At 37.2% G+C, this 27175-nt stretch overlaps 1 protein-coding gene across 2 annotated transcripts in view; it reads left to right on the top strand.

The window, feature by feature from the left end:
- lrp1ab (low density lipoprotein receptor-related protein 1Ab) overlaps positions 1–27175 on the top strand; it is a 95665-nt gene that overhangs the window by 9324 nt on the left and 59166 nt on the right. For both annotated transcript variants that reach the window (XM_043224624.1, XM_043224623.1), the window contains exons 2-6: positions 6999–7121; positions 17718–17855; positions 25821–25940; positions 26039–26167; positions 26286–26540. In XM_043224624.1, coding sequence (XP_043080559.1) covers positions 6999–7121; positions 17718–17855; positions 25821–25940; positions 26039–26167; positions 26286–26540 — 765 coding nt within the window. The remainder of the gene's footprint in view (positions 1–6998; positions 7122–17717; positions 17856–25820; positions 25941–26038; positions 26168–26285; positions 26541–27175) is intronic.

The raw sequence follows: 27175 nt of genomic DNA, 5'->3' as shown, positions 1-27175 counted from the left end.
TATTTCGAAATTGTACTTGGACGGTGTAATTTACCCAGCGCTTAGCTTTCGCTGTCACCTGCAGGTCTGTGAGGCAGACGGACATTCCTAAAAGGGAGGAGAGCAGTGCAAGCTGATGAGAACCAGCCTCGCCTCTGATCTCTCGTTTTCTTTCCGTCTTTGTAATTTTTTTTCCCTCTCATTTTGCTTGTTTTCTCTGTATTTTAGCCTACAACTTGTAATTGCAAACAGAACCTTCAAGAATTTCTTCTGAGAATGCATAATAGAGAGTTATGCAGCAGCGTTTGGTAAAGCTTCCAGAAAATTTCTGCACTGTAATAAGAACCACCCCGATATACTTGTCATTTGAGCGAAACTATCTGTTCCAAAATTCCTTTGCGGGCTCCAAAGACCCGAGTTAAACCCGAGAACTCTAGTCTTTTACGAGCCCATATCCTCACAGAGGACGAGGCTGCAGATGAAATCAATTAAAAGGTGCTGGAATGTGTGGCCGAGGCCTGGAGCTGATTTGGAGGGGCGGTGCTCTGTGAGGGGGGAAGTTGAGACTGAGGGGCTGAAAGTGGGTCACACTTCTCACAGCTGGCCTCACTGCCGCCATGACATAGAGAGGTAACAGCAGCTGGCTCGGATAGGGAACCCCAGATGAGACGAGTCCAGGAGGTCTTTCTTCCTTTTCCTGTCTGCATCCACTGTGCTTTCCATCCCCTTTTTTTTTTAGTACTCGCCACCCACAAATCTTCTTCATTTTGTGATGAGGAATCAGGTGGTTAATGGGTTTGAGTAATTTGACTAATTGTCTTATCAAAATAACCATTTTGGGAAAACTATCCCTTTTAACCAAAATGATAATTAGCTCAATTTCATTACTTTCGTTTGGTTCCCAACGTTCTTTAAAAAATGTTTTCTGTTTGTCCACAGGAGAAAGTATGTGGGAATTTAGTTTAGGTGAATTATCCCTTTAAGAAAAGTCTGAATATTTTTAACCTGGTTGTGGATTTGTGTGACGCAAAGAAACATTAATTCTTTGAATAATAAGTGGACAAAGAACGATTTAATAATGTTTTTCTGAACACAGCATTTTAACAATGTAACACTCATGATGAAAAAACTAGTCAACTAGCTGCTTGTTGTCCTATTTTTACTCATACTTCTATTGTAATAAATATATTGTACTTTTATAATCTCCAGGTGATCTGTTTTAAACTCTGGGAATAATTTAGTTTTTAGTCTGTAGTTTTAGTTTTTGTTATAAATCATGGCAGGCATGCATTGCAATGATTTTGGTGTCTACTGTCTTGGATTTTGTTCAAGAAATAAAAATAGAAATCAAAGTTAGCTTTGAGGTTTACAGACAAACCACAATAAGCAAATAAAGTTGAAGGGTTAGTCATTCTGTGTTGTTGTTTTCTTTTTAATTCCCTGAGTGCAGACCCTGATGTTCCTGAGGTTGTAGACCACAAATATTTTCCAATCTGATAAAGCTTTCCAATGAACATTTGAAGGTATTCTCACATTCCAGGTATTCAGTGGTCTAATGTTAATTGTAACTATTAAATGCATTTGCACAATTTGGTGTAAATGCCCCAAAATGACAAATTACCAAAATGTACAAAGGCTTCAAAAGTCCAAGCGAAGACGAGAGATAAACAACAAGAAGAATGTGGGCTTAACGTCTTTGAAGTAGGGTTGGCCGAAGTTTGAGTGCTGTTGTGGGATGAACCAGGAGCATGCTCACAATCAAAAGTTTGATATTGTGATTATAGCCCTAAAGCAGCAATACATTGTGCACATGGATAAATGTTTCGATTTGATAAAGTATGGCAGTTCCTTTTCCACTTCCATTCAGTGTTTTCCCCCACCACACCGTGTGTAAAGCAGATCCGTTCTCGGTTGTTGTGGAAAATTATGGTGTCCGTTCCACCCCACTGTCAGCCCGGAAGGGTACGGGAAAAACGTTGAACGACGGTGATGTATGAATGATTGGTTTTTAGCCTCATTTCTTTGGAATTTCACCTCATTAGAAACTGGCCCCATTCTGCAGTGCCAAGCTCAACTCTGATTTGTCCTAGAAAATTAACATCAGAGGACAAACTTGTAAATTGGTTAAACTGCCTCAGCCAGAATTCGGACAAAAGATCAATGTTTTTAACCTGTGAAGGTGCCTGAATGTAAAACACTCCTGACGCTTTTTTTGTTCCCCAATGACAAAGCGCAAATGAATGAGACGGATGTTTCTTCCTCATTGGCCGGCCTTCTGGACGTCTCCCAGCCCTGTTTGGAAACAGCATTTGTTATAGCGGGATTGTGGTATTTCGAATGACTGCAGTGTGATGCAGGGTTGCTTAGCGTGAGGAGTCCTGGCTGGTGCACCTTTTTGGGATGCTCCTGATGTTTGCAGTTGGGTGCAGGCCCAGAGGGACAAATAAAGGCCTTCTTGATTCCCCACCATAGACTCAGATGCTCTGAAATGATTAACAGTCCCCCTTGATTTGCACCTTCAAAAACTTGTCAGTAGTTTGGCTGTGCGTTTGGAAAAAAACAGCTCTGAATTAACAATCCACATCTCTGTCTGAAATATTTGTGTGCTTTGAATGAAGGCAAGCTCTGTGGGAAAAGTTGCCTGTGTACTCGGTTCCCCCCAACGACCCCAAAACCTCCAATTAGAGTCACAGACTCTCCTCCTCGTGGTCACTTGCTGCCACTGTGTGATCGTGAGTTAAATTTAGATGCTTAATGTTTTTATTGTTGCTTTATGTACTGTTGGTGGGCTGAGCTCTAAGAATGCCCTCGTCTGGTTGATAGATTTCGTAGGCGCAGTCAATAACAGTCTTCAGCATGTTGTCTTCTAACACTTTTCACTTAATGCTATTGATGGTTATCAACCATCAGCTAGAGTGATTGGACACGGTGAGGAAATTTCAATTTACATTTTCGGCAATTGTGCAAAAAGCAGTTGTTTACTTTTAGTTAGAGTTTTTCCCTCACTTTCCTTCCCTTTATTTTTTTCCCACTTTTACGACAATTCAACATCAGTTGCTTAAATTCAATTCAAGCAACAACAAAATACAACATGGAACTTTTATTAACAAAATGAATAAAAAATACACCATGCTATATGCCTAATATAAAATAACAAATAACTTACACAAAGTTTAAATAGGTATACAAAGATAAAAATCAGTAAAGAATGGGAAACAAATAATGTAGCCTATAACATGTATAGAGAGTGTCATGCCACGTAGAGCCTCTCGACTGTTGAGTTCAGGGCAGCATTTAGATTTTCTGTCATGTTTGTGGAAAATGTCACCATTGTTTGTCATTTATGTTGCAACGAGAATTGCAAAAGTAACTCGGATCATCAGCAACTGCAGCAGAGGGTGATTCTTTCAAAATGGCAGCATGGCATAGATTCACATTCTCTATTGACCTTGCAAAATGAGTAAGAAAATAGTGAGGCACAGACGGCGTACACACTTACCATGTAAAAATACTTTAAAAATACAGTTGAAATAAAACAAAGATCAGCAAAAACCATGCAAGTAATAAATATTTAACTTCCATTATTATTGGAATATATATTAATGGCAGAAGTCAAGAGGCTTTTCAAAATCCAAAATATTTTAACAGGTGCTTTTGCATTTGGTTTTGAAACTCTCCCATCATCGTCTTGACTTTTTCACCTCACTCTTCTTGTCAGTCAGCTCGAATAAATTAAATCTGATCTGTGTGCGACTCTCTTTTTTGTTTGATGCACTGCATTGAGCAGCCACTTTCAGTTTTACATTTTCTTCTCTCAACGGACTGAATGATTTTTATTATCATAGAAACATCTAAAAATGGCAGTGTGGGATGGTGTCACGGTGGGCAAGTGACTTAACCGGTGATGCGGCTTAAGATCACAGCAAGCCTAGCTGATAGATATATTTCCCTTAATATTTTACATTTTTACTGTTGAGTAGATTTAGTAGGCATGCCAAAAAGCTGATAATTTATGTATGTACTTTGTTTGCACAAATTGCAAGGTAGTGCTGAAAGTAAAAATGGGATATTTCTTACTATATTTTAATTATGTATGCACACATATTGATCAACTGCACATTTTATTCTTGCTGTGGGCAATTAAACAATTTAAAAATTCTATACTGTTTGGTTTAAATTATAGAAAAATAAAGCTGATAATTTAAACATGTTCAGTGCTCTACTGAATCCACATGTCTCCATGTTTTAGAAGTGCTCTCTTTGTATAGTCCTCCTCTTCTCCTGAGTGTCTGTTTGGGGCTTGTAATGTTTTTATGCACTTTTCACTTTGTATCTATCATTCTCCTAATACTGCTGACCGGATCTCTGAGAGCTTAACTGGTGCACTGGAACAAATCCTAGTTCTGCAAGCTTGTTTGGGAAGAGATAAAAAGTCTTGGATGTTGACATGCCTTATGTTTATTGGATCTTGTGAGCGGTCCTCAAGGGAAAGCTCAAAGCAAGGTTTTAAGTACTTTTTTGTGTGAGCTATAGCTAGTTTCATTGAAGTTCTCCTTTTTGGCCGGATTATAAGTAATAGTTTACAAAACTCTTTCTTGTGTCCTGTTTTTCTAGTCGTTGTATGTATTAGCTAGACTGATGTTGTGTGTTTCCTTAAGCCATGCTTTGTACTCCATCTATAGCTGTACTTGAATCTGAGACATAAAACCATGCTGAAAAAACTGCTAAAACCAGCCTAGGCTGGTCGGCTGGTCTTAGCTGGTCTGCCAGCGTGGTTTTAGCTGGTTTAAGTTGGTCAGCAGGCTTCCAGCTTAAACCGGCTAAGACCAGCCAACCAGCCTGAGCTGGTTTTAGCTGTTTTTTCCAGCAGGGAGTTAGGTCCATATATATTTGGAAATGGGCACAATTGTTATTATTTTAGCTGTTGACCAAAAAAGTATTCAAGTTACAGTTCTATAATGAATATGGGCTTAAAGTGCACATTCCAATCTTTAATTTGAGGGTATTCTCAATTAGAGAAGAGATTGAAGAATTACAGCTCTTTAAAATGTACCTCCCCTCTTTTTCAAGGGCCCATAATTTATTGGACAGTTGACTCAAAATCCATTTCATGCAAAGATGTGAGTTATTCTCTCATTATTTCTACGTCAGTTAAGCACGTAAAAGGTGTGGAGTTGATTCTAAGTGTGTTATTCTCATTTGAACGTGATCTGTCCATACAATTGACAACATGGACAATTGTTAGGCTTCAAAAATGAAACAAATTCATCTGAGAGATGGCAGGAACTGGAACGTGCTGAAGTTGCTGATATATTTTTGTTCAACCCCTTGAATTAAAACCTAAAGTCTACACTTCCATTTAATCTCGATTTTCATGTTAGTTCTATACTGGTGGTACACAGAGCCAAAATTATGAATGTTTAGAATTAGTCCCTATTTTGTCAGAATTAGGAAACCGCTTTAGCTCAGTTTCTTTTAGAACAAAGCTAAAAACAAGAATATTCAGATATCCACATTTCACTATATTATTCATAATCTCTCCCACTTTGTCTCTATTATGCTCCATCATGTCCATGGAGATATCATCTTACATCAAACAACAGTATTTTGAGATAGTTTGAGAAGTGATGGCCTGTGAATGGAGGCAGTAATCTAGCTTTCTCATCACTTTCAAAAATGTACAAAAAATCGTGACAAATGCACATCCCCGTCTCTCTTGTGATTGCAGTCACATCCTCTCCCCCTTGCAGCTTTTCCCCTGGCTCCCTTTTCCCAAAACACCTCTCCCCCTGCCAAGTGTGCAGAGAGGTAAGTGTGAGAGAGGGAAAGTCCTGCAGAGAATCACAATCAGATAGTTACCGCTCCTGTACTTAACCACTGCTTGAGGAAGAAGTGTACAACCACTATAGTCATTGTACTGTACAATGGCTGATTAAAATCAAAAAGCATGCCATGATATCCCTCTTCATGGTCACGTTTTTCTCCAAGCGTGTTTCTACCCTACCCCTATCTATAGATTTGTAAGGATTATTGTGCTAAAATCTTTCCAGTTAGCAGTTTTTGTATTTAAAAAAAAAAAAAAAAAAAAAAAAAAAGCTTGTGGTCAGTTGTGTATGCTAGTGGGCCGCACCCACAGAAGGTATTGTAGCTGCAGTGTTTTACTGGAGGACGGACAGACGGAGGAAGGTTTAATTACAGCAGTGGTTTTGCTGAGGATCTCTGACTTCTGGCTGAGTGGACCAGTGTCAGCAGTGGGGCAGGGCCAGATTACCCACAGTCCTGAGGCGGTTCTGCGGTTTACCTCAACAATCTCATCAGACTGACTGAGCAGAAATACAGCTCTGATTGCCGGGCTCTCCCCGGAGTTAGACTGAACTGACGCATACTTCGCCGGTAATGAAAAGAGCTCTGTCCACGCATTGAGAGAAAACATCTCTCAGGTTATAAAGGGCAAAAGAAAACCACTGTTTGTGGGCAGCACTTGGGAAATAAATAAACAAAAGTGGGTTAATAATATTACACGAGAATGAGTCGTCTTGGAATATAAAGCAGAGTTGTGAACTTGGCATGACCCAGATGTGTTTCTGTGTTAAAACCAGCTAACTTTGGCTCGAGGAATGATAGTTTCAGCAAAGTCTGTGACCACATCCACAAAGTCTTCTGAAAGTTTGTTCTGTCAAAGTTGGCGGTCACAGAGGTATTTGCTTATTTCACAAGTGGTACATCTAGATGTTCCCCTCAACAGAAAAATTACTTGTTATTGCTCAAACATTTAATGGTTGATTATGGGTTGTTCGGTAGACGATATCTAGATGGGATGCTGGATGATGACAGATTTTTGACAATTTGACTGTGTTGTAAATTACACAAGTCTGAGCCCACTTGCGAAAATGCTTCTATTTAGTTCACACATTTCACACATTTTTTGAAAGTTATATTTGAAATAATATTTTGTGTGTTGCTTAAGTAATTGGTTTGAGAGATTCATTTCCCACTTACAATTTATTTCTCTGTTCCAGCCCCGAAGACATGCAGTCCGAAGCAGTTTGTGTGTAAAGACCAGGTGACCTGCATCTCCAAAGGCTGGCGCTGTGACGGAGAGAAAGACTGTCCCGACGGCTCTGATGAAGCCGCAGATATCTGTGAGTAAACCGGTTTATCCGTCTCATCAGATGTGTCATCATGACATACAGATATGATAAGCAAAGCCAAAATGTTTTTTTTTGTGTAAAACTGAAGCCAGACAAAGTCTCAGGTAGTTTTTTGTGCCTGCAAGTTAAAAATAGCTTTAAAAGTTATCTTGAGACCTGATATGTTTTGCATGCCAGTCTAGTTCTTTTTAAAAGAAAGTATGTATGTTCTGTATGTACTTCGTTTGCTCAAATTGCAAGGTAGTGCTGAAAGTAAAACTGGGATATTTCTTACTATATTTTAATTATGTATGCATATTATTATTGATCAACTGTGAATTTTATTCTTGCTATGGCCAATTAACCAATATAAAATTCTCTACTGTTTGGTTTAACATATGCGAAAATAAAATACAAAAAACTAAAACAATGGTTTTAAATACTACATGTGAAAGTAGGGTAAAAATAATATTATATGTGGTACAAATTACCTTTCAAATCATATGTAAAAGAAGTTATTTAAATCGTAGTAATTTCACAATATTACTGTATTTTTTATTAAATACATGCAGCCGCCGAACATACAGTATGATTGATAGTAGATCAAGCTATGTATATATATATATGCAGTTAAATATTATTGCTCTTTTGTTTTTTTCGAATTGCTTTCATTGTTCTCATTTGTAAGTCATTTTGGATCAAAGCATCTGCTAAATGACTGAATGTAAATTGAACTGATATACGTTACTAATTTTGATGATTGGGAAAGGTTTTAAAGTAGTTTCTATGGTTGATCATTGAGTATCTGTGACCTTTCTTCATGTTACTTGCACCTAACTAATCTAACCATTGATCGTACTGTGCACTGACCTAAATGTAAATGTGCCTAAAGCACATGGGGGTTTGAAGACGGACACAGACTGCAGTACACAGTTTGAAGGACGCTCTGTGTGTCTTTTCTGAGCGATGGCACTAATTAAACCGCTCTGTTTAGTCTGGCTGACTGCACAGAGTCCTGTTCAGCCAAGTGATCTGTGTGTGTGAGCTCATCTCAAAGGTAAAAAACAGGAGCCTGGCTCTTTCTATTTAGCTCTGACCCGTTCCTAAATGTTTCCGCACACGCAGACCTAATGAATCCGGCCGTACTGCACCTCACTGCACATCTGTCACACAAGCCAGACACTCTCACAGCAGGCGGCCATGATGGCTCCACCATCAACATTTGGGTAGTGCTTTACTGTCCAGCAGGAGAACAGACAGAGTTAGTTAAGTGTTTACATATGACCTTCTGTGCTGTAATTGATGCCGCCTTTTCATCCTCTCAGGCTGAAAAACCAACTGCAAACATGCGTTCTTTGCTATGTACACTAGTCTGTGTGGCTTTTCTTTATTTACCCTTTCTGTCTTGCACTAATTTATTGGTCGAAAATTCTAGGCTTTTCTTTCTTGATGATTACTATTTTAAGCTTTCGTTTGAGTATTCATGCTTTGACATGCTGGAGATGCTGTCAGTGTAATCCATATACCATATTTTAAATACTAAACCTACTAAACCTAAATAATACCATATCCAAAAACATAGTATTACAATTTATGTTAATTTCATTCAAAATGTGCGGCTTCTTTTTAATTTTACCATGGCTCTGTCATGGTGTCTAATGTTAATATCGGGGTACACTTGTATATGCTTTGGTGTAAAATAATTTATATGCTTAAAAACCATAGTATATATAACATATATATATATATATATATATATATATATATATATATATATATATATATATATATATATATACATATATATATACATATACATATACATATATATAACATCAAGTTCCATGTAAATATCGTGGTAAATAAATTTTTTGGAGCATCTGATACTAGTACTGTACTATGATTTGGCCACGCTATTTTTGTACTGGCAGTTATTACTATAATACCATGTACCAAAACGTAACAAAATGTCCCGCTGTAGTTTATGGACTGTGATAAGAAATTTACATAGGACTGCTCCAGATAAATGGCCCATCATCTGGACGTCGTACACCGAGTAGCTCCCGGGCGTTTGAGAACGGGGTGCTCAAAGCACGTACACATCAAAGAATTTTCTGCTTGCAAATAAACTTTCAGCTGCGATCCCACCATCTGTCTCTCAAAAAGCGCCACTAATATAATTTCATTGCCACTAATGCAGTTTGGCTGAACACACAAAGGGGCTTTTCATTAGACGGAAGCTCTGACCTTCTGATTTATCATGATCTGTTTCTGCCAATTACACACATTACACACTTAATCCTCTTTGTTAAAGCCGTTTCCAACACTTTAGATTCAAGAGAAAGGCCTGTACTGGCTGTCAGCATTTCAAATGAGAATGTATGTTAATTTTAGAGTTAGTGTCACTTCTAATCCTGGTCTTAACTGTCATTTTGTTATTAGAGTCTTTGTGAAGTCACTGGGCGGTGTCTGCCAGATGTAACGGCATCGAAGCGATTGAAGAGATGAAATGAGATGGGTTGCAGAAACCTGCTTATCAAATTTTTTTGGTTTTGTTTTGAAACACAAGCGCGCTCATTCAAACCCAGGTCTGGTGGCTCTTGCTCAGGGTTCAGTTGAGACTTGTTGTGCTCCGAAGGTGTGCTTTTAAAGGTTGTCCTGCTTCATCGCTCTAGTTCAAGTTAATTTCTAACTAGCTCCCACCAGTGTCATGCTGCCAGAACAAATAAATCTTGCCCTCCTTTTCTTTCTCTCTCTTTTGTTTCCCTCTCACTTTCTCTCTGAGTGTAAATCAGATATTTCAACAAACCTGGCGCCCAGTGCAGGGCTTGTTTATAACTTTAAGTAGTTCGGTATATCATTAGAAAAGCACTGAGATAAGTGAGAAGAGCACTGAGGAACTCTTTCTCCTGTTCTCTCTCTCTCTTTAAGTAAAGATGATCGAGAAGGGTATGGCCACACTATCTTTCACAATTTCTAATGCACCTGCAGTAAAAGTTAACCATTGCATCATCTCTGAATGTGGTAGAGATAACACTGATGTGTGTTAAGTTGATTTCTTAGATTGTGTATTGAGGATGTTCATTTTATCTGCTCAGTTACTTGGCACTGTTAAAATATTTTTTATATTAATAATATATGATGAAGTAATAATAATAATAATAATAATAATAATACAATTAATTTTAAGTACAGTTCATTTAAAAATTCTTATTGTTATTATCTGTAGTATAATTTAAATATTTTAAATATTTCATTTTTTTATAATAGTTATAATTTAGTTATAATAATAGAAATTTATTATTAAATTACACTACTGGTTATATGTTTGGAAAGGCCCTTTCCTCTCCCATGCTGTATTTATTTGATTTATAAGTTTATAAGTTAATATTGTGAAATAATATTATTTGAATGTTTATTTTAATAAAATTACTTCAGTCTTCAGTCACATGATCCTTTAGAAATCATTGTAATATGCTGACTTGGTGCTCAGTTATTATCAGCTATGTTTTTTTATTATTATTAACATTGTGAAGACAGTGTTTTTGCTGTTTAGTATGCAAAAATATTAAGCCGCACAACTGCTATCAACATCGATTATAATAAAAAATGTTTATTGAGGACCAAATCAGCATGTTAGAATGATTTTTGACGGATCATGTGGAATGTTTGTGACATTTTAAAATGCATTCAAATATAAAAATAAGTTATTTGAAATTTGTAGTAATTTTTCACTTTACTTTTTGTTCTGTTTTTGATCATATAAATGCAGCATTTGAGTATAAGAGAATTCTTCGGGAAAAAAATCAAAAAAGAATCTTAGTTCTTCAAATCTTTAGATTGGTGGTGTAGTTTTATTTTTTAAAGTTAAAAAGAGTTCATTTGGCATTTTTGTCATTATTTTAGTTTATTGTAGTGAAATTAAAACTTTTTATCAGGTCAGCTGAATTATAAATTTTTTTTTTTGTTTGATAATTGGCACTTCCATATGCGAGTTCTGGTGCCCATCCTTAGTTTGTGGAAGCACTGAGCCAGCCCTAGAAGTATATAGTGAGTCATGCCGCTTTTTCATTTAGTCTTGTGTCTTAATTGCACGACTGTTCCCAGGTGTCTTACCTAAGCTGCAATTACCCTCCAGAGGTAAAAACAGACTCTCACAGTCTGGCTGTGTCGGGGCATCATGCTGCACGCCCGTGGAGCTCATCTGACTCATCTTTCCCAGGCAAAATGAGATATCAGATTCTCTTTGTGACATTTGTCCAGTTTTGTTCTTCTCTCCTCTCTCATTTGTGGCTTCTCTGTGAATTTGGTTTTGTTTCTTAGCCTTCAATTTCACATTTGAGCTGTCTTCCAAACCTTTAAGAGCCACCTGCCTGGGCAGCGTGTTTAGACATAATAGAACATCCTGTCACATTTGTAATTACTTTTAAGAGGACAATTATTTGTCATTTACATGCATTATACAACATCTAGGAAGTTTGCAGTAGAAACGCAATTTACCATATTGTACCAAATTGCAATTTGGTAATTTATGGAAATTTAAACCTTTAATACACCGACAGCTTCTTTAAAATCAGGTGCTAAAGAGAACTTGAAGTTTAAAGTTCATCACAAGTATCTTTTCCAAGTAAACCCTGCCATATAGAGCGCATTGTGAAATGTACAAAACACCATCATGGTTACAGACATGGCACTAAAATATTTTTTTTTATTATTATTATAAAAAAAATCTAAACTGCATGACTGTGGTCAAGGCGGCAAACAGGACCACATGTGGACACACATATGGTTTGGTGAAGGGAAAACTTTCATCTGTGTGGGGCAGGTTTACATGTGTGTGTGTGTGTGTGTGTGTGTGTGTGTGTGTGTGCGCGTGTTCATAATTATTATAAAGAAAACACCAGCCGAGCAAAATGTATTGGTAAATCATTTAGTCTTGTTCCAGAAAGCTCTGGGGAAACGAGAGCGCTCAGCGTGGGGCCGCATGCATTTGAGTGTGTATGTAAATGCTGTCTTTTTACATTCAGATGCTGTTTTGGACTCTTTGATTGAATGGGTGAGGAGGAGTGATTATTCAGTGTAATTTGCACTTGTTTAAGGCTGTTGCCACCCACTGCCGCCCCTGAGGAGACTGATATCTGTCCGTGTCATTTACAGCGATCGCTTGGATTGATGAAAGGTCATCCAGACATGTGACCTGCAGAAAAAGGTGAAAGATAGATAACTAGATTTGTCACAGATTGGGAGATATCAAGATCAATTGCACTCAAAAAACTGTTTTTGTTTACGTGATATATGTCTGTGTACTTGTGTATATTTATCACGCATCTTTAAATCAACACGCATGCATGTACACATTCAAGAAAAATTTTATGTTTTTATAATAAATATATATTATTTAATTTATATAACTACTTGTAAATGGTATTAAACTATATGCTGCATCTGTGTGTTTATATATGCATGATAAAAATACACAGTATTTAAATACAAACATTGTGTAAACAAACCTTTTTTTAACTAATCTATGTAAATAAATCTGTGTGTGTGTGTGTGTGTGTGTATAAATACTTGAACGTCTGGAAAACAATGAAGGCATTGTAACATTATAGCAATGTATTTTATTGGTAAACTTTAACATTTATCTTGTCTACGAGTTGTAAAACGCTTAAGGTTTATTAGGTTTTATCATTTACATTTATTGTTAAGATTATCTTAATATGCCCACAAGACATGTATTAACTTGTTGTATTAACAAACCAAGGTCTGTTTACATAAATGTTTGTTCTAATAAATAGAGTTCAGTTATTTGTATTTATTAATTTATTCTCCTTAAGGTGCAGTCACAGTGAAATTGCAGCAAAATTTCTGAAAATTTCTCCCGGTTTCTCAGTAGAGTAGAGATGTAAAAAGCACCGCTCTTCAATCCGAGCAGGTTTGAATATTTGACATGTCACAGAGCAACAGTTCTTTTTTTTTGTCAAAACTAGACTACTTGGAAATACCTGTGAATGTTTTGAAGATTTTGTAAAGGGAAAATTTTTTGTTTAATGCAATCTCTGCTAATTTTAGTGAGGGATGGCGAAAGAAGTAGTAACTGAGATTAATGAATGAAGAAGCAACAGATTTAACAGCAGAATATGTGAATGAATGGAAGTGGCCGGTTTAGGAATAACCTTGGTAGCTAATGGGTATAATGAGTATTCTGGACTGCAGAAACCGAGATCAGAGGTTCATTTCAAAGCCTGACCCGCTTCATCTGTTATTGGGAACAGAGAACAGAAGGTTTGCAAGGACGCTGGGTTAATGGCATGTCATCGCTGACCCTGGATCAGCTGGTCAAAGACGGCATAAAATTAAGTGTCAAAAAGAGACTCCAGTGTGGCTGTGAAGATAACGGAAGGTCAAGGACAATTTGTGTAAAGACCAATTTGCTCTGCTATCAAGCCTTTTGGTGAGCACGCAAAACAAGAGGAGATAGAAGGAAGGAGGAATAAATAATTCAGATCGTTTTAATGCTTGGTGAGTTTGTTTTGTAATGGAATTAGACCGTGATTTATGTATTTTAAAATAATACGCGTGCTTCCTGAATCTTGTAGCATTTATTTTGCATGATGTGAAAAATACTTGCGAAAGAGTGCCGGACCTTACCGCTGGGGACCAGAGCAGGCAGACGTTATTATGGGCCTGTCAGGATGCTTGGTGTGTTCAGCAGAGCTGAAAGTAGCATGAATGAAACTGAGGGACAGAAACACACCCAATGGGGAAGGAAACGGTGCATCTTACTCACACACACAATTAAGAAAAGCACTACAGGAAAGCCAAATGGGAGGTCATTATGTAACTAGGGGTAAGGATAGGGTAAGACGAGTTTAGACACTCACATACAGACTGCTTGCATAGTACTTAGACTTCTTGTGGCTCTTCTCAAGTGTTTTAAGTACAGCTCGTCTTGTCAGCTTGAACCCAGGTTCTCTCAGTCATGACAATATGGACTTCATTCTTTTTTCACAAATATATATGTGTGTACTTGTTTATTTGCATTTTATTCATTAATGTCTTTCTTGTGTTGTTAAAATATAAGACTCTTACTATATTTTTTGTATTTATGCATTTTGTTTATTTGCTTTAGTTGCAAAGGACCATTATGATTTATTGATTGATTTACTTGTTTGTTTGCTTATTTTTCTTAAAATATAGTACCTTTCATTTTATATATTTTATTTAAAACGCAGTACCTTTTATGTAATAATAAGTTAAATAAATAGTAATATTTAGCATGAAATTATATTTGTTTATTTTAATATGCATGTTGTAGTATGAATGTTTCCGGCTTCTTAAAATAAACACGCTTTTATCGTACATTTACTTTAGTTAAGAAAATATTGTAAGTGCAAAACATCATTGTGCTTAAGCAATATGATGTAACAAATTGTACTGCTAATGCACAAGCATAAATTAAAAACAATACAAAGAGTTAACATAAGAATGCATTATCAACACATGCGATATGTAATGGTTCATTTTGCAGATGCTTTTATCCAAAGTGATTTACAGGAAAAGCACAAAATGATGGTTAAATATTTACAACTGTAAACTGTTCCCCCTATGTTGCATGAATGAAAAAAAAACAGAAATAAATCTAGAGCATTTGAGGCTCCCTCATTTTCAAAATCCCAAATTTAATAGTTTTTCCCATTTATTTAAATGTGTTCTTTGAAATGTTAGATTAGTGGTTTAAGTGTTTGTTTTCTCTAATAATGGCTCTTTATCTTTTGTCTGTGGATGTCCTATTTTTTTATGCCCTCCATGTCCCCCCTCCTCCTTTCTCTTTGCTCTCTGTTGTGTATTTGGGCATGTGCTTCAGGGTGTCAGTGACAGTGCAGGAAGGAAGCAGTCGTCGCCTGTATGAGAGAGCTCCTGTTAGCAAACGGCCAACGACTTCCCAGTTCACTCCAAGATCACAGAGATCTGCCCCCAATTCACTCACACACACCGATTGCGAAACATTCGTCTGTCTGCTCCCCCTGTGTGTTTTCTTCCTTCGCGAAACTGGGTACATTTTTTTGGAGTTAGTAGTTGTATTTAAGCAGAATAAAGATAAGTTGGTGGGTTTTGTTCAGACTGGCCTCTTCTCACGCTAGTCACAGAATCTTTTGGGTTGGTTTTTTCGGGAGGGCAGCGCTGGTCGAACAGACGTTTGAACTTCAAGAGCTGCATTTAGACTTCTCTTGAATTGTTACCCTGCCAGCAAACCCTGAGAGGGAATCTCAAAGCTTCAGAATAAAACGGAGGTGGAGAAAGGGTCAGAAAAAGTAGTTTTTTAATTTTTGGAAAGAAGAATGCTCTCTAAGATTGCATTTATTTAATACAGTAATATTTAAAAATATTATTACAATTTAAAACGGCTGTTTTTACTATTTTTATCCTGTGAAGATTTTTTTTTATCTTTTTTCGTGTCGTGGATTCAATCTATATTTTTATTTGGTGCTTAAGAAGTTTATGGATTCCATTCACTTCACATAATTAAATAGAATATGTAATCACGAAGTAATCAGGAAGTCACGCAGATGCAAGGACTTTGCATATCAATTTTCTACAGTAAATAAACATTTTATAAATGCAATTTAAGATTAATTTGTTTAAGTTTCCGAGTTGGCTGACCTCTGGTCTGTGTAAATCTCCCACATAACAGATGATAGATGGATGTTGCCATGCGATAAAAATCAGAAACGTTATAAATATGAAGCAGGAGAAGAGGAAATGCACAATGTTCCTTCTTGATTTTAGTGGAACAGCTGAAATTAAATGGCCTGGTTTGGAAAGATGGGGGCTGTTTGGATCCGGGATTTGTTGGTGTTGCTTCATCACAGTAATGGAGGCATTCATTGTGATCTAGTGAGTTACATAAGTACAAAATCATTGTACTGTTGTGGATAGATAACCTATTCCTGTCTCAAGATTTAACGATGTTCGTTAGAATGTTTCTTTGAAATATGCTAGCTTTTTTTCCCCTTGTTGGTGTGGGTGGAGAAAAATACCCAACATTCGCACACTTTTCACAAATCCAGTCAAATCCCAATGGATCATATCCAGACCCACTCTAATTTATCTCAACAACGAATAGCCTGTGTTTCCATATGGGAATGTTGCAGTACTGAGTTAACGTGAATTCATGGTTTGCAAACCCTTTTTTATAATGTTGTCTTCGAAATATCGAAATATTTTCATTCAGCTTTTACACCGTAGCTTTAAAATAGGGCTTGAGCTAAAATGGAAGTTGTTTTAAGGGTCTGTTCCATAAACTGGTGAGCTGCCTACATAGACAGTTGCCTTCAACGGTAGAGAGAGAGCCTCGTAATTGATTTTGGACATTCTACATGCTTCCTACATAGACAGCTCACTAGGTTTTGGAACAGAGCTATAATGTTGCCCTTGGTATAAAATTAAAGCTCTGCTGGGGCCTCCCACAGAAAGATTTTTTTTTTCCAGTCTGTTTTTGCCAAGCTTTAATGAACCAAATAAGCACGTTGGCCCCTTCATTTCCGTCCCAGAAGATACTCACATATGTGCTATTAAGAGAGCAGAAAAACCTAATGGACCTTCAGAAGCAGTCGCGTGGTGCAACGTGAGCGGAGTTAACCCGGCTAAAAGACTGCTTCACTTCTGTATGGGAGGTGAATTCCCCCTCCTTTTTTGTGTTTTTCTAAAATGGGTCAGCAGATGTTATGAGTAGAGGTGGAGGGAAAGAAAGAAAGAGGAGGTGGAAGAAAAATATCCAAGACAAACAGTTTGCTTTGCCGTGTGGGCTGCATGGAGGAAGAATGGTTTCGGCCAATAGTGATGCTCTAAATGATTTTCGTTCGCTTTTTGTTTTTTCTGAGCTGAGAGAGCAAGTTATAGTCTTACCAATAAGATTTTTAAACAAAAGACAATAGTTCTTTGTTTCAGCCCTCAATTTGAACTTGTGATTGTGTGTTTTATTTAACTCTACTGGAGACAAGGGGTTTGTAGTGTCTTAGTTTACTTTTGGTTTGGCCTGCACTGACTTTTGCTCTTCTGACTTTTGGAATATGTTACAGAGACTGCAGATATAATGTATAAAGGACTTTTGGAATATTGTCGTTGTTGTTATAGTGAAGTAAAACTATCAATAATATTGAAATAATAAAGTATTAGGTGGAACACTTTACACTCAAACTTGGCAGCCATAAAAAATATATAAAATGTTCAAGTCTTAACTAAAGTCACAAAAACAATTAAAATTCTAAATATGTAGTATATAAATAATACTGACATAAAAAAAAACTGATTTGATACCAAATGCATCAATCGAAAACAGCATTTTACAGCTGGTAAGGATGCAATAGACATTTAAACCGAATGGCCTGAAAGTTAGAACTGCATGCTCTCGCAGTCTACCACATCATCATGAGTCTGTTGTCACTGTAGTGTGCAAATTATCATGCCTTGCATCACTGGGGTGTTAACTTTGTTAATGTTCGAAAAGAAATAGACATGACTTGTTAAACTAGCAGTTGAATGGAGCTGCATCTCTTTGCGTCATAGCAGTGTGTTAACTTGTTTGTTTGCTGTGTATTTTTGCAGGCCATCACACCCAGGTGTCACAGTGCCCTCCCAATGAGTTTGAGTGTCGAGGAACAGATGTGTGCATTCACCTGAGCAAGCTTTGTGACGGCGTCCCGGACTGCACGGACGGACGTGACGAGGGCCCGCACTGTCGAGGTAACACCAGAGGCTGAGTTTTTTTTTTTTTTGCCAAGTTGAAGTTGGCGGTGGGATCGACGGGTTCTAGTTTTAGGCCGTTTACACAAGTGCGTTTTCATTTTAAAACAACATTTTAAAATGAAAATGATTCCCGTCTACACTGGCGTTTCAGAAACTCTCTCTGTATACGCAAGTCACATGACCATTCATTCAGATACTACCGTAGATATGTATAGGCAGTTAGAAGTCTCAGGCTAAAACACACTAGAGGACTATAAAAATGGTAAAAGATTAAAAAATTTGGGACTTTGTATATGCTTACAGAGGATGCGATCATAGTCCAGTGTTAACAAATCTGTGTCCATTATATGTTATGGTCATTTTCGATCAAATTCGACTGGCAAAAATCTTTTGACCTGCTCCGAGTTTAGGAAACTAGTTTTGACTCTTCCAGAATGTAAATCTGGGCAAAAGTCAAAAAGTTATTGTTTCATTTTGATGGTTTGCTGCTAAAGAAACATTTATTATTATCAATGATTATTTTAAAAACGAACAATCTTCAAAATTGGTTTGCTTTTTTTCTATGTGTGGGTGGAGAAAAATATCCTCACTTGTACACTTTTCACAAATCCAGTCAAATCCCAGTGGATCATATCTAGTCCCACTCTACATTATCTCACAATGAGTATGTTTCCATATGAAACTGTACTTGGGTTTACACTTTTATGTTTTGCTAATGTTGTCTATGACAGTTCAATCAAAATATTTGTATTCTATTTCATGCCATTGCTTGAGAGTATGTTTCAAAACAGTTGTGCTGCTTAGTATTTTTGTGGAAACCATGATCTTATATAGTCTCATTTTCATTTACATTTTTTTCATTGCTAGTAAAATCTCTCCCAGCGGAAGATACTCGTATTGTGAGCTCCGGCTGTCTTTTAGACCGATATATCGTACTTATTGGCAGTCATTCCTAGATCTGTGTTTGAAACTCTTTGTCCTCAAAGGTTTGGCTCCTAAGCATGGTTTGTATCATCTTCACATGAGATATCAGGCCTCATCTTGTTTGTGTTCAAAGTCCTGAGATACGCGGTCTCATCCGGCTGACCTGTATCTTTAAAGTACCGATCCGGCCACTTAGCAAGTAATTGAACGAAATCAGACTGACAGATAATCTCATTTTAAAAGGAAGGCTTAGACTTTGGGGTCAAATAAATCCCAGTCCAGGTCTATCTGTTGCTGTCATTCTATACTGCTGGAATGTCAGAAAGACAGTCTGGGCCTGAGGTTTTAAAGGCTGAATAATAAATAATGTACCTTTCTGACCTGGCGTCTATCCAGAGCTTTGAGCCTAGACACACACTCTTCACTTGTCCTCCGGCTCAAATGCCGACCCTTTGAACCCAGAGGTAAACACTCACCCACTCTTCCACATGAACCGCTCGCGTCACAGAACGCACACAAACATATGCTCACATGCCTTTCCTGTTGGATGTTTGCTTGCTCCAGCTTTCACAGAAAGGTTTACCTTTTCACAAGCATTGCGCTGTTTCCCTCGAACAGACGTGGAGATTGTGCAAGGAACTCAACTCCAGTGTTTTCAAAACACGCTTTGTCAGTCTATATTTCGAAGTAATTATCACAGATTTGTTGACAAGTTAGGCGAGAGGGAGGCAGGCTTGAATTATTTACTGTGCGTGATACATCTGGCTGCTATGTTAACAATGTAGCGGGTCAGCATCAAAAAATCAGTGATGGGAACCGCCGACCTCTGGTATCAGTCGTGCTCGTGCAAGTCTGGATCATCTTATCCTGGGCTTTGTAAATTCAACCCCTCACTGAGCTGGGAACCGGTTTGATTGCGTTTTCCCTCCTGGCAGATTTAATTGGCTCCCCGCAGTCTTGATTTAATCATTTTGTACTAAAGCCTCTCGGAGATGTTTCAAGGTCTGTCCAGTTCCTCCCGCTATGAAGACACGGGCCAAAAACTGTCAGGCCTCTCCAAAATAACTTTCTGACGAGGAACCAGAGATTTATAGTTTTCAAACCGTAAGCTGCACTGAACATTTGTACAGAAATGTCTATTGTCGGCTCTAATTGCAGATTTCCTACATTTTTTTTTTTTTGGACTCTTTGAAATGGATTATTTCACAACAGAGTGAAGGAAGATTTTTATTGCAGAGCATTAGTTCATTTTACTGGCAGAGATGTTAAATCTGGTGACGTGCGTAGCTTGTGAAAGAAGGCAGAGCATTACATATAGTGTTATATTACTTTTACCCACCCTTTTCTTGAGCTGCAAATTAGCATATCATGATTTCTGAAGGATTATATGGCACTGAAGACTGGAGTAATGACGGAGTAAAAACTTCAGTTTAAAATGTATTAAAATAGAAAATAAATAATAATAATTTCACAGTATTACTTTTTTGTGTGCTTTAGATCAAATAAATGCAGCTTTGTAGTTTGTAGCTTGTATCTGAATACTATTTTAGACTCTGATTACCAACCTTCAACTGTAGATTAGGCTACTCATAATTCACTAATAAATCAACATAAACATTGAAATCAACATTTATTTACTTTCTTAATGCATGTTCCTTCTTGTAAACGATAAATCAGTTTCATGTTTTGTTTGTCATCAAAATCTCTCACCCAAATATAATAGCTTGCTCAGCCTCTAAGAAATACCTTCATAAACAATCATCTGTCCACTTTTCACTGTTCTGCTGTAATATTTTTTCTATCGTTTAATATCCTGTTTGTTTTAGATATGTCACTTAATAGGTCAAATGGTTAGCGAATGCCGTTTCATTTACTTTATCTGGTAATGTGGTCACGCTGCCTGTGTTTCTCATGTGTTATGGCTCTGTTAGCCTCGTATTAGCCGCCCATTTCTTTGTTTGCTCATGTTTAGCTGACCTATTCACACAGGAGGCTCTGCACACACGCAGGCAAATACGCAGCACTTACAAGAACCATTAGCCCTTTAAAATAGAACTTTGCACTGCTGTTGGCAAACTCCACTGTGCCTTTCAACTTTATCTGAGCTCAGCTTTGGCAACAGCATATCGTTTTGGGCAATGGCTTATCCATTTGTGTCTATTCCGCTGTAGGGCTTCACAGTGTTTTCACTGCAATGATGGATGAGCTTGGCTCAGATCTCTGCGTGTTATTGTGACAGAACAGGGGGGCAACCAGGAGTATTGATTGGACGGTGTACCACTCAGATAAATAGCATAATTAATGTCATTTTTTTGTTTTGGTTTCAGCCATTTGAGTTCATCTTGAGGACACTCTCATATCAGAGACAACAAGTGTTTTTAGTCAGTGAACCTCAACATTGGTTTGTTTGTGTGTGCTTTTTGCTGAAAGGTTTGCTTATATCTTTCCCAATCGTTCCTGAATAAACACACCACACATAGACCAAAGCTGAGGTTCATCAACCTTCTGACCTGACAAGAACTTTTGCTGTCAGAAAAAAATCCCCCCATTCTCAATCATTACCAAACATGCATAAGCACTCTCTCTCACACCAACACAAGCATGCACAGACCTGCCAACAGACAGAGAGCGAGACCTGAGATGTGAGAAATATTACACACAAACACGCTACAAAGTGTATTATAATGTGCCATGAAGTGGGTTCAAGTTTGTTTGTTTTTTGCCATTTTTGAGTGGAGTAATAGTTAATTTCCCTCACCACTTGGACTTGGACTCCAGAATGCATTTTTTTATGCAAAATCACTTTTACAGAAATATAACAGAAATATGTTGACTGTGTGTGTACACAACCACCCTTTTAATGATTAACTTTTTTTATTAAATTCCCATGAATCATAAGTATCTCATAACAAGCCGCTTGCAGAATCTGTAAAATGTGATTTTATATATATTTTTATTTATAATTTTTAATGCATTATTTCATTACGATATACTCTATACAAACATCTGTTTGGTTTTGTCTTTGAAATATGAGCAGTAAAGGCGCAACCCTATTTTGGAAAAAGGGTGGGAACAGCAGCTCATTTGCTTTTAAAGAGACTTTCACATTTAAATATGACTGTAAAGACATCAAAAAAATACATATATATATATATACATATATATATATATATATATATATATATATATATATATATATATATATATATATATATATATATATATATATATATATATATATATATATATATATTATTTAGTTAGTATTATATTGTGTATAACAATTTATTTAACCACAGTGCAAAATGAGTTATGAAAACAAGTGACTAATCAAAAATGAATCACTTTTAACCAGTACATTTAAATGGAGCAGGCTGAATTTACTGACTCACTAAAAAGAATGAAGTGACTTCTCAAAGCTGTTTGAGAGTTCAGGAATGTGTTTGTTTAGTGCCTCCGTTTTCTCGGTTGTGTGAGTAAATCTGACAAATACAGTGATGCAGCGTTTTGTAATGCTGTACCGCCACTTGTTGTATAAGCCAGCTTTTACTGGAACAGCTGTGCTCAATGCTGTCACGCTACTGAAAAATGCAGTTAAGCTAGTGGCATCTCTGCTTATAGTTAGTTATTCCCAAACACTGGCTTGATCTCCCACTCGCAAACTGAAATATTAATGGAAATCAAGTGCCAAAATGGGAAGCATGAAATTTTTAGCCATTTCCTGTTCTCCTTATGAAGCATGCAGGATGCCCCGAACCTCTGCTTGTGCTTGAGAACATGAGAGCTGCATGTTTAGTAACACAAGATGTTTCTGAAGAAGTTTTCCTGCTCCAGACATAAGGAACAGATCTGATCCTGGACCTGCTGTTAATAGTAGTGTTGTAACAGGTTGAGTAGCTCGCACATGGTGCGGTTGAACACTGATTTTAGGTCTGGCTGCCAGTGTTTTTGTAGCCGCCGTCTTCGAGAGATCCTGTGGTGTGGTATTAAAACTTCTCCGTCTCGCTCTTTATTTTTCTCGCTTTCTATATTGTCTTTTTTTTTTTAGCACTTCACTGTTAATTATAATGGAATGTTGGCTGCACTCTTATGGTTGCTTGAAATGATCCTTGAAAAAATCATTTTCGTTGCCCCAATAAACCACAAACACGTGGGTTGCATACCAATCTAAATACCCACAAGGCAAGGCATGGCTGTGGGAATTGGAGACTTCTCTTGCCAATTGGAGGTAAATTCCTGCTTAAAGGAATATTCCCAGGATCTTCATGGCTGTGGAAAACCTGCAAGTGTCAGTGATTTTTAAACCAAAATAGTAAAAAATTGTGTTCTTTTGAAAAACAGCATTATCCAGTGATCACAAATTATGGAATTTCTCTTGATTTGAATGGAATTCAATAGAAACTTTTTAACTTCAAAGCCCCATATTGTCTTTAAGAATATTCAAAGGCCCTAAGACTTTTTACAGGACCGTGGATTCTGGTTTTGGCGTATTGTAGTGTTTTCATTCTATTTTAAATATTTTGGTCACCTTGTGGACACATTGTACATTGGTCCATAAATTTCCATTGTAAGCCTTAACTGTAAGCACATTTTTGTTTTTGCAAACTCTGCTGCTGAACTTGAAATTAACCAGCAACATTCCTTTAATGATAAGACATGACTAGCTCCATTTCAAATATGTTCTGCAGTCCTCCAGATGTTATGTCACGCTTTGCATGTTCATAATTATCACACAGTACACACAGTTTAGCTACAGGAAAATTCTTTTACTCACAAGTTTTTTTCTTTTGTTAAACATTTATGGAATGTGGATATCCAAACCGCTACTGATTCGCTTCTATAGTATAAAAAAATTACAACAGAATTTAATAGTGACCAGAAACTAAAATTCTCCTAAATATCCTCTTTTGTATTTGGCTAAAGAAAGGTTTAAAAACAAACCAATTTGAATGTACATTTTTGGGTAAACTATCCCTTCACAATCAAAATTTCCTCACTAAATCAGCACAGAAAGCACAGGAAAAGTCTGCAGACCTGACAGTTTTTTGGGTAGCCAGTGTTACACCCCGACCGCCCCCAGCTCTGTTTGGAGTAGTTTGTGGGTGTGAGGTCAGTGTATGAGCTGTGGTTGGATGGTATGGGGGAATTGATTCGATACAGACCGTAGTGTTTTGCCTGCACATCTTCCTCTCTACACATTCCACAAAAGCCCCATTGTACCCCTCAGTGCCACAGGCTTTTGTGTGATGAGGACTCTCATTGTCCCTGTGCGTACATTTGTGTGGTTGGAGAAAGAAAGGACAGAGAGGAGGAGAGTTGCAAAGCATTGTGGGCCAACAGGACTTGAACACTGTGGGTTCTCCAAATCATAACTGACCGAATGCCTGTTTCATCTAGTTTTGTCTTTTTTGATCATGTGACATTGATGAACAAAGTAACAGCTGCTGAAAATTCAACTTTGTCGTCACAGGAATAAATAGAAAAATATTTCATATTACTCATAATAATTTTCAGTCTCAAACGCATCTCCAGTGACCGTTTATGGCCAGATTGTCATGTGAAAGATATTGTAAAACTTTTTTGGAGCGGTTGGCTCGTGATGTACCTAACAAGACTCATCGGATCATGTTTACACATGTATTTAGCTCTGTCAGCTTTTGATCAGAGCAACCAAGACGGATGTTCTCAGTAAAAAAAACCTGTAGGATTATAAAGGAGTTCCTTAAGTAAATATTACCATTGTGATTTTGTATTTCCCTGCACCGTTCCCACATTAACATATCAGACAAAATCGCTGTTTTGATGGATGTGGCTTTCCCAGACCTGTGTGTATCCGGTGGGCACGTGGAGACTTGTTTTTTTGTCTGAGCAGAGCTGCAGTCTGAGTTCACATTGAGGTTGGTGGACAGTGATACAGTGTTTGGCAGCGCAGCAATACCCACAGTATAAAACCAAGTGCACTCATCTGTGTCCAGTCAAACCTTTTAATCATACGCTCTGTGTGTATGTGTTTTTGGTTGGTTGAGCATTGAAGCCCCTGTTGCGCTTTCATATTAAAGGTGTCTCTAAGAGCATTAAAGGCTTTTTCACATATGCCGTTTTCACAAGTATCAAGTACCAAGCGTCACATTTTGTAAGATAGAGACGCATAATAGAGTAATGCTGATTCTAGGTGGTTTTAAGTGGCTGGTCAACCAGCTGTAGGTTAACTTAATTGGGGCTGGTGTCAGGATGATCTGGTTTATCTGGTTAACTGTGTCCTAGAAAAACAACTTTGAAAAACACTAGATGACCTGCTTAACCAATTTCGAGCTAATTTGGTCTGTTTTTGTTAAAAGTAATGCTGGGCAGTATTTTGAATATGAACAATATATAATTTTTTTAATGTAATTTTTTTGTTGTTGCTGATATAACATATAACATTATCATTGTAAGATTCCTTAAGATAGTAGCCAGTAGTTCTTTAGAATGGTTTGATTTGTTAATTAGTTAAAATTTTCAGTGAATCATCCTCAGAATGCCATTTTCCTAAAAAAATGTAATAAATGTAAAAAAAATTACTGCACGTTTAATATGTAAATGTTTTTGTTGTTTTTGATACATTGTTGCACATACAGTTTAAATGCCCATGCTCATTGTTGCATTTAGTCCTATATTATTTATTTTAATTCAAATAATTCAATTAAAGTTTTAATTTTATTTTTTAAAAAGTATATCAAAATATATAATATAATATTATACATTTTATTTACATTTTTATTTAAAAATATAAATAAACTTCTTATATTTTGAAATAAAATTCAAATTAATGTATTGTAGTATCCATTCATAATTTCTCTAAAACTTCTTATCTTAACCTATTATATTACATTATTTATTAAATAATATTTTATTATATTATAGTACTATATTGAAAAGCTGACAAATGTTGTGTATTTGTCCAGTCCTATTTTTTTTTACTACGGTCTGTCTGATAGTTATTTTGGATGTGGATTTTGCTCTGTTAACTGTCTGTTTTCTCTGATTCCTGTGCTATAGAGTATGCTCATAACTGCACCACCATGGGCTGCCAGTACAACTGCTCAGTGACACTGACGGGTCCAAAGTGCTACTGCAGGAACGGCTACGAGGTGGGAGAAGATGGAAAGACATGCAAAGGTGGGCTATGGATGACTTTCTAATTCTGTAATTGACTGATGACTGATAATTTTGTAATTGACTGATGTCCGGGGACCACATGGCTTTCTCTGCGTCAGACTTCAACGAGTGTGCAGTGTACGGGACCTGCAGTCAGACATGCACAAACACAGATGGCTCCTACACCTGCAGCTGTGTGGAGGGCTACCTGCCTCAACCAGACAACCGTTCCTGCAAGGCCAAGAATGGTAGGGAATGAACATGGCTTCTACTGATCATTAGTTGTGTTTTTGTCTTGCTCGCCGTGTGGTCAGATCCTTTCTGTTTGGTAAAGACCTTTCTATGTTCTATGTTTCTATGTTTAAGACCCTGTGGATCGACACCCGTTCCTCCTCATAGCCAACTCACAGAACATTCAAGCCACCTCTTTGAGCGGAGCCTATCCCATCTCCATCAACACCAAGCAGACCACCGCTATGGACTTTATCTACGCCCAGGAGACCGTGTGCTGGATCCACATGGGAGACTCCCCTGCTGCCACCCAACTCAAGTGTGCCAAATTCCCCAATGCCAAGAGCTTCACGGAGGAGAAGACCATCAACATCTCCCTCAGCTTGCACCGTAAGTACCATGTTCTTACTTTGTTTAACATGAATGTCAGTTGTCAGTTTGAGCAAGGTTAAGGTTTGTTAAGGTTAAGGGGGGGGTAAATGTTAAACTTTTTTGGGGTGAACTATTCCTTTAAGGCCTTCATGGTTTACAATAATAATTAGAAGAACTTCCTGGTTTGTGTTGAGCCTGTGATTGCAGATTGGTGCAGCCAAATTAATGGTTTATATACCATTAAGAACTTTGGGGTGAATTTTTTCTAAAATATTTTTGAATATTGCTCACCAAATTTGCATTTATTTGAAAATACAAAATGCAATTCAAAAATACTACAATATTACATTTATTAAAAAAATGGTGAAAGTATCCAAAAGTATGACTCTTGTGCTTTATACCGAGTGATTGTGTGAGGAACAGACCAAGATGAACCAGAACTATCTGATTAATGAATGGATCATTCAAACCAGTTTTGTTGCCTGAATCAAGCAATTAATTGACAATATCTGGCTCAAAAGAACAATTTGTTTGTAAATCAGACATTATAATAGATATCTCATGAACTGCAATGTACTACGAGGAGAGTTAAAGTGGATCAAGATGTGAACACTCTAAAATATAGAGCATGAGTCTAGATACTTCCATGGTGC

Source organism: Puntigrus tetrazona, chromosome 23 (assembly GCF_018831695.1).
Source record: "Puntigrus tetrazona isolate hp1 chromosome 23, ASM1883169v1, whole genome shotgun sequence".
Taxonomy (NCBI): Eukaryota; Metazoa; Chordata; class Actinopteri; order Cypriniformes; family Cyprinidae; genus Puntigrus; species Puntigrus tetrazona.
Note: the sequence above shows the minus strand (reverse complement) of the source record. Positions and strands in the feature narration are given on the sequence as shown.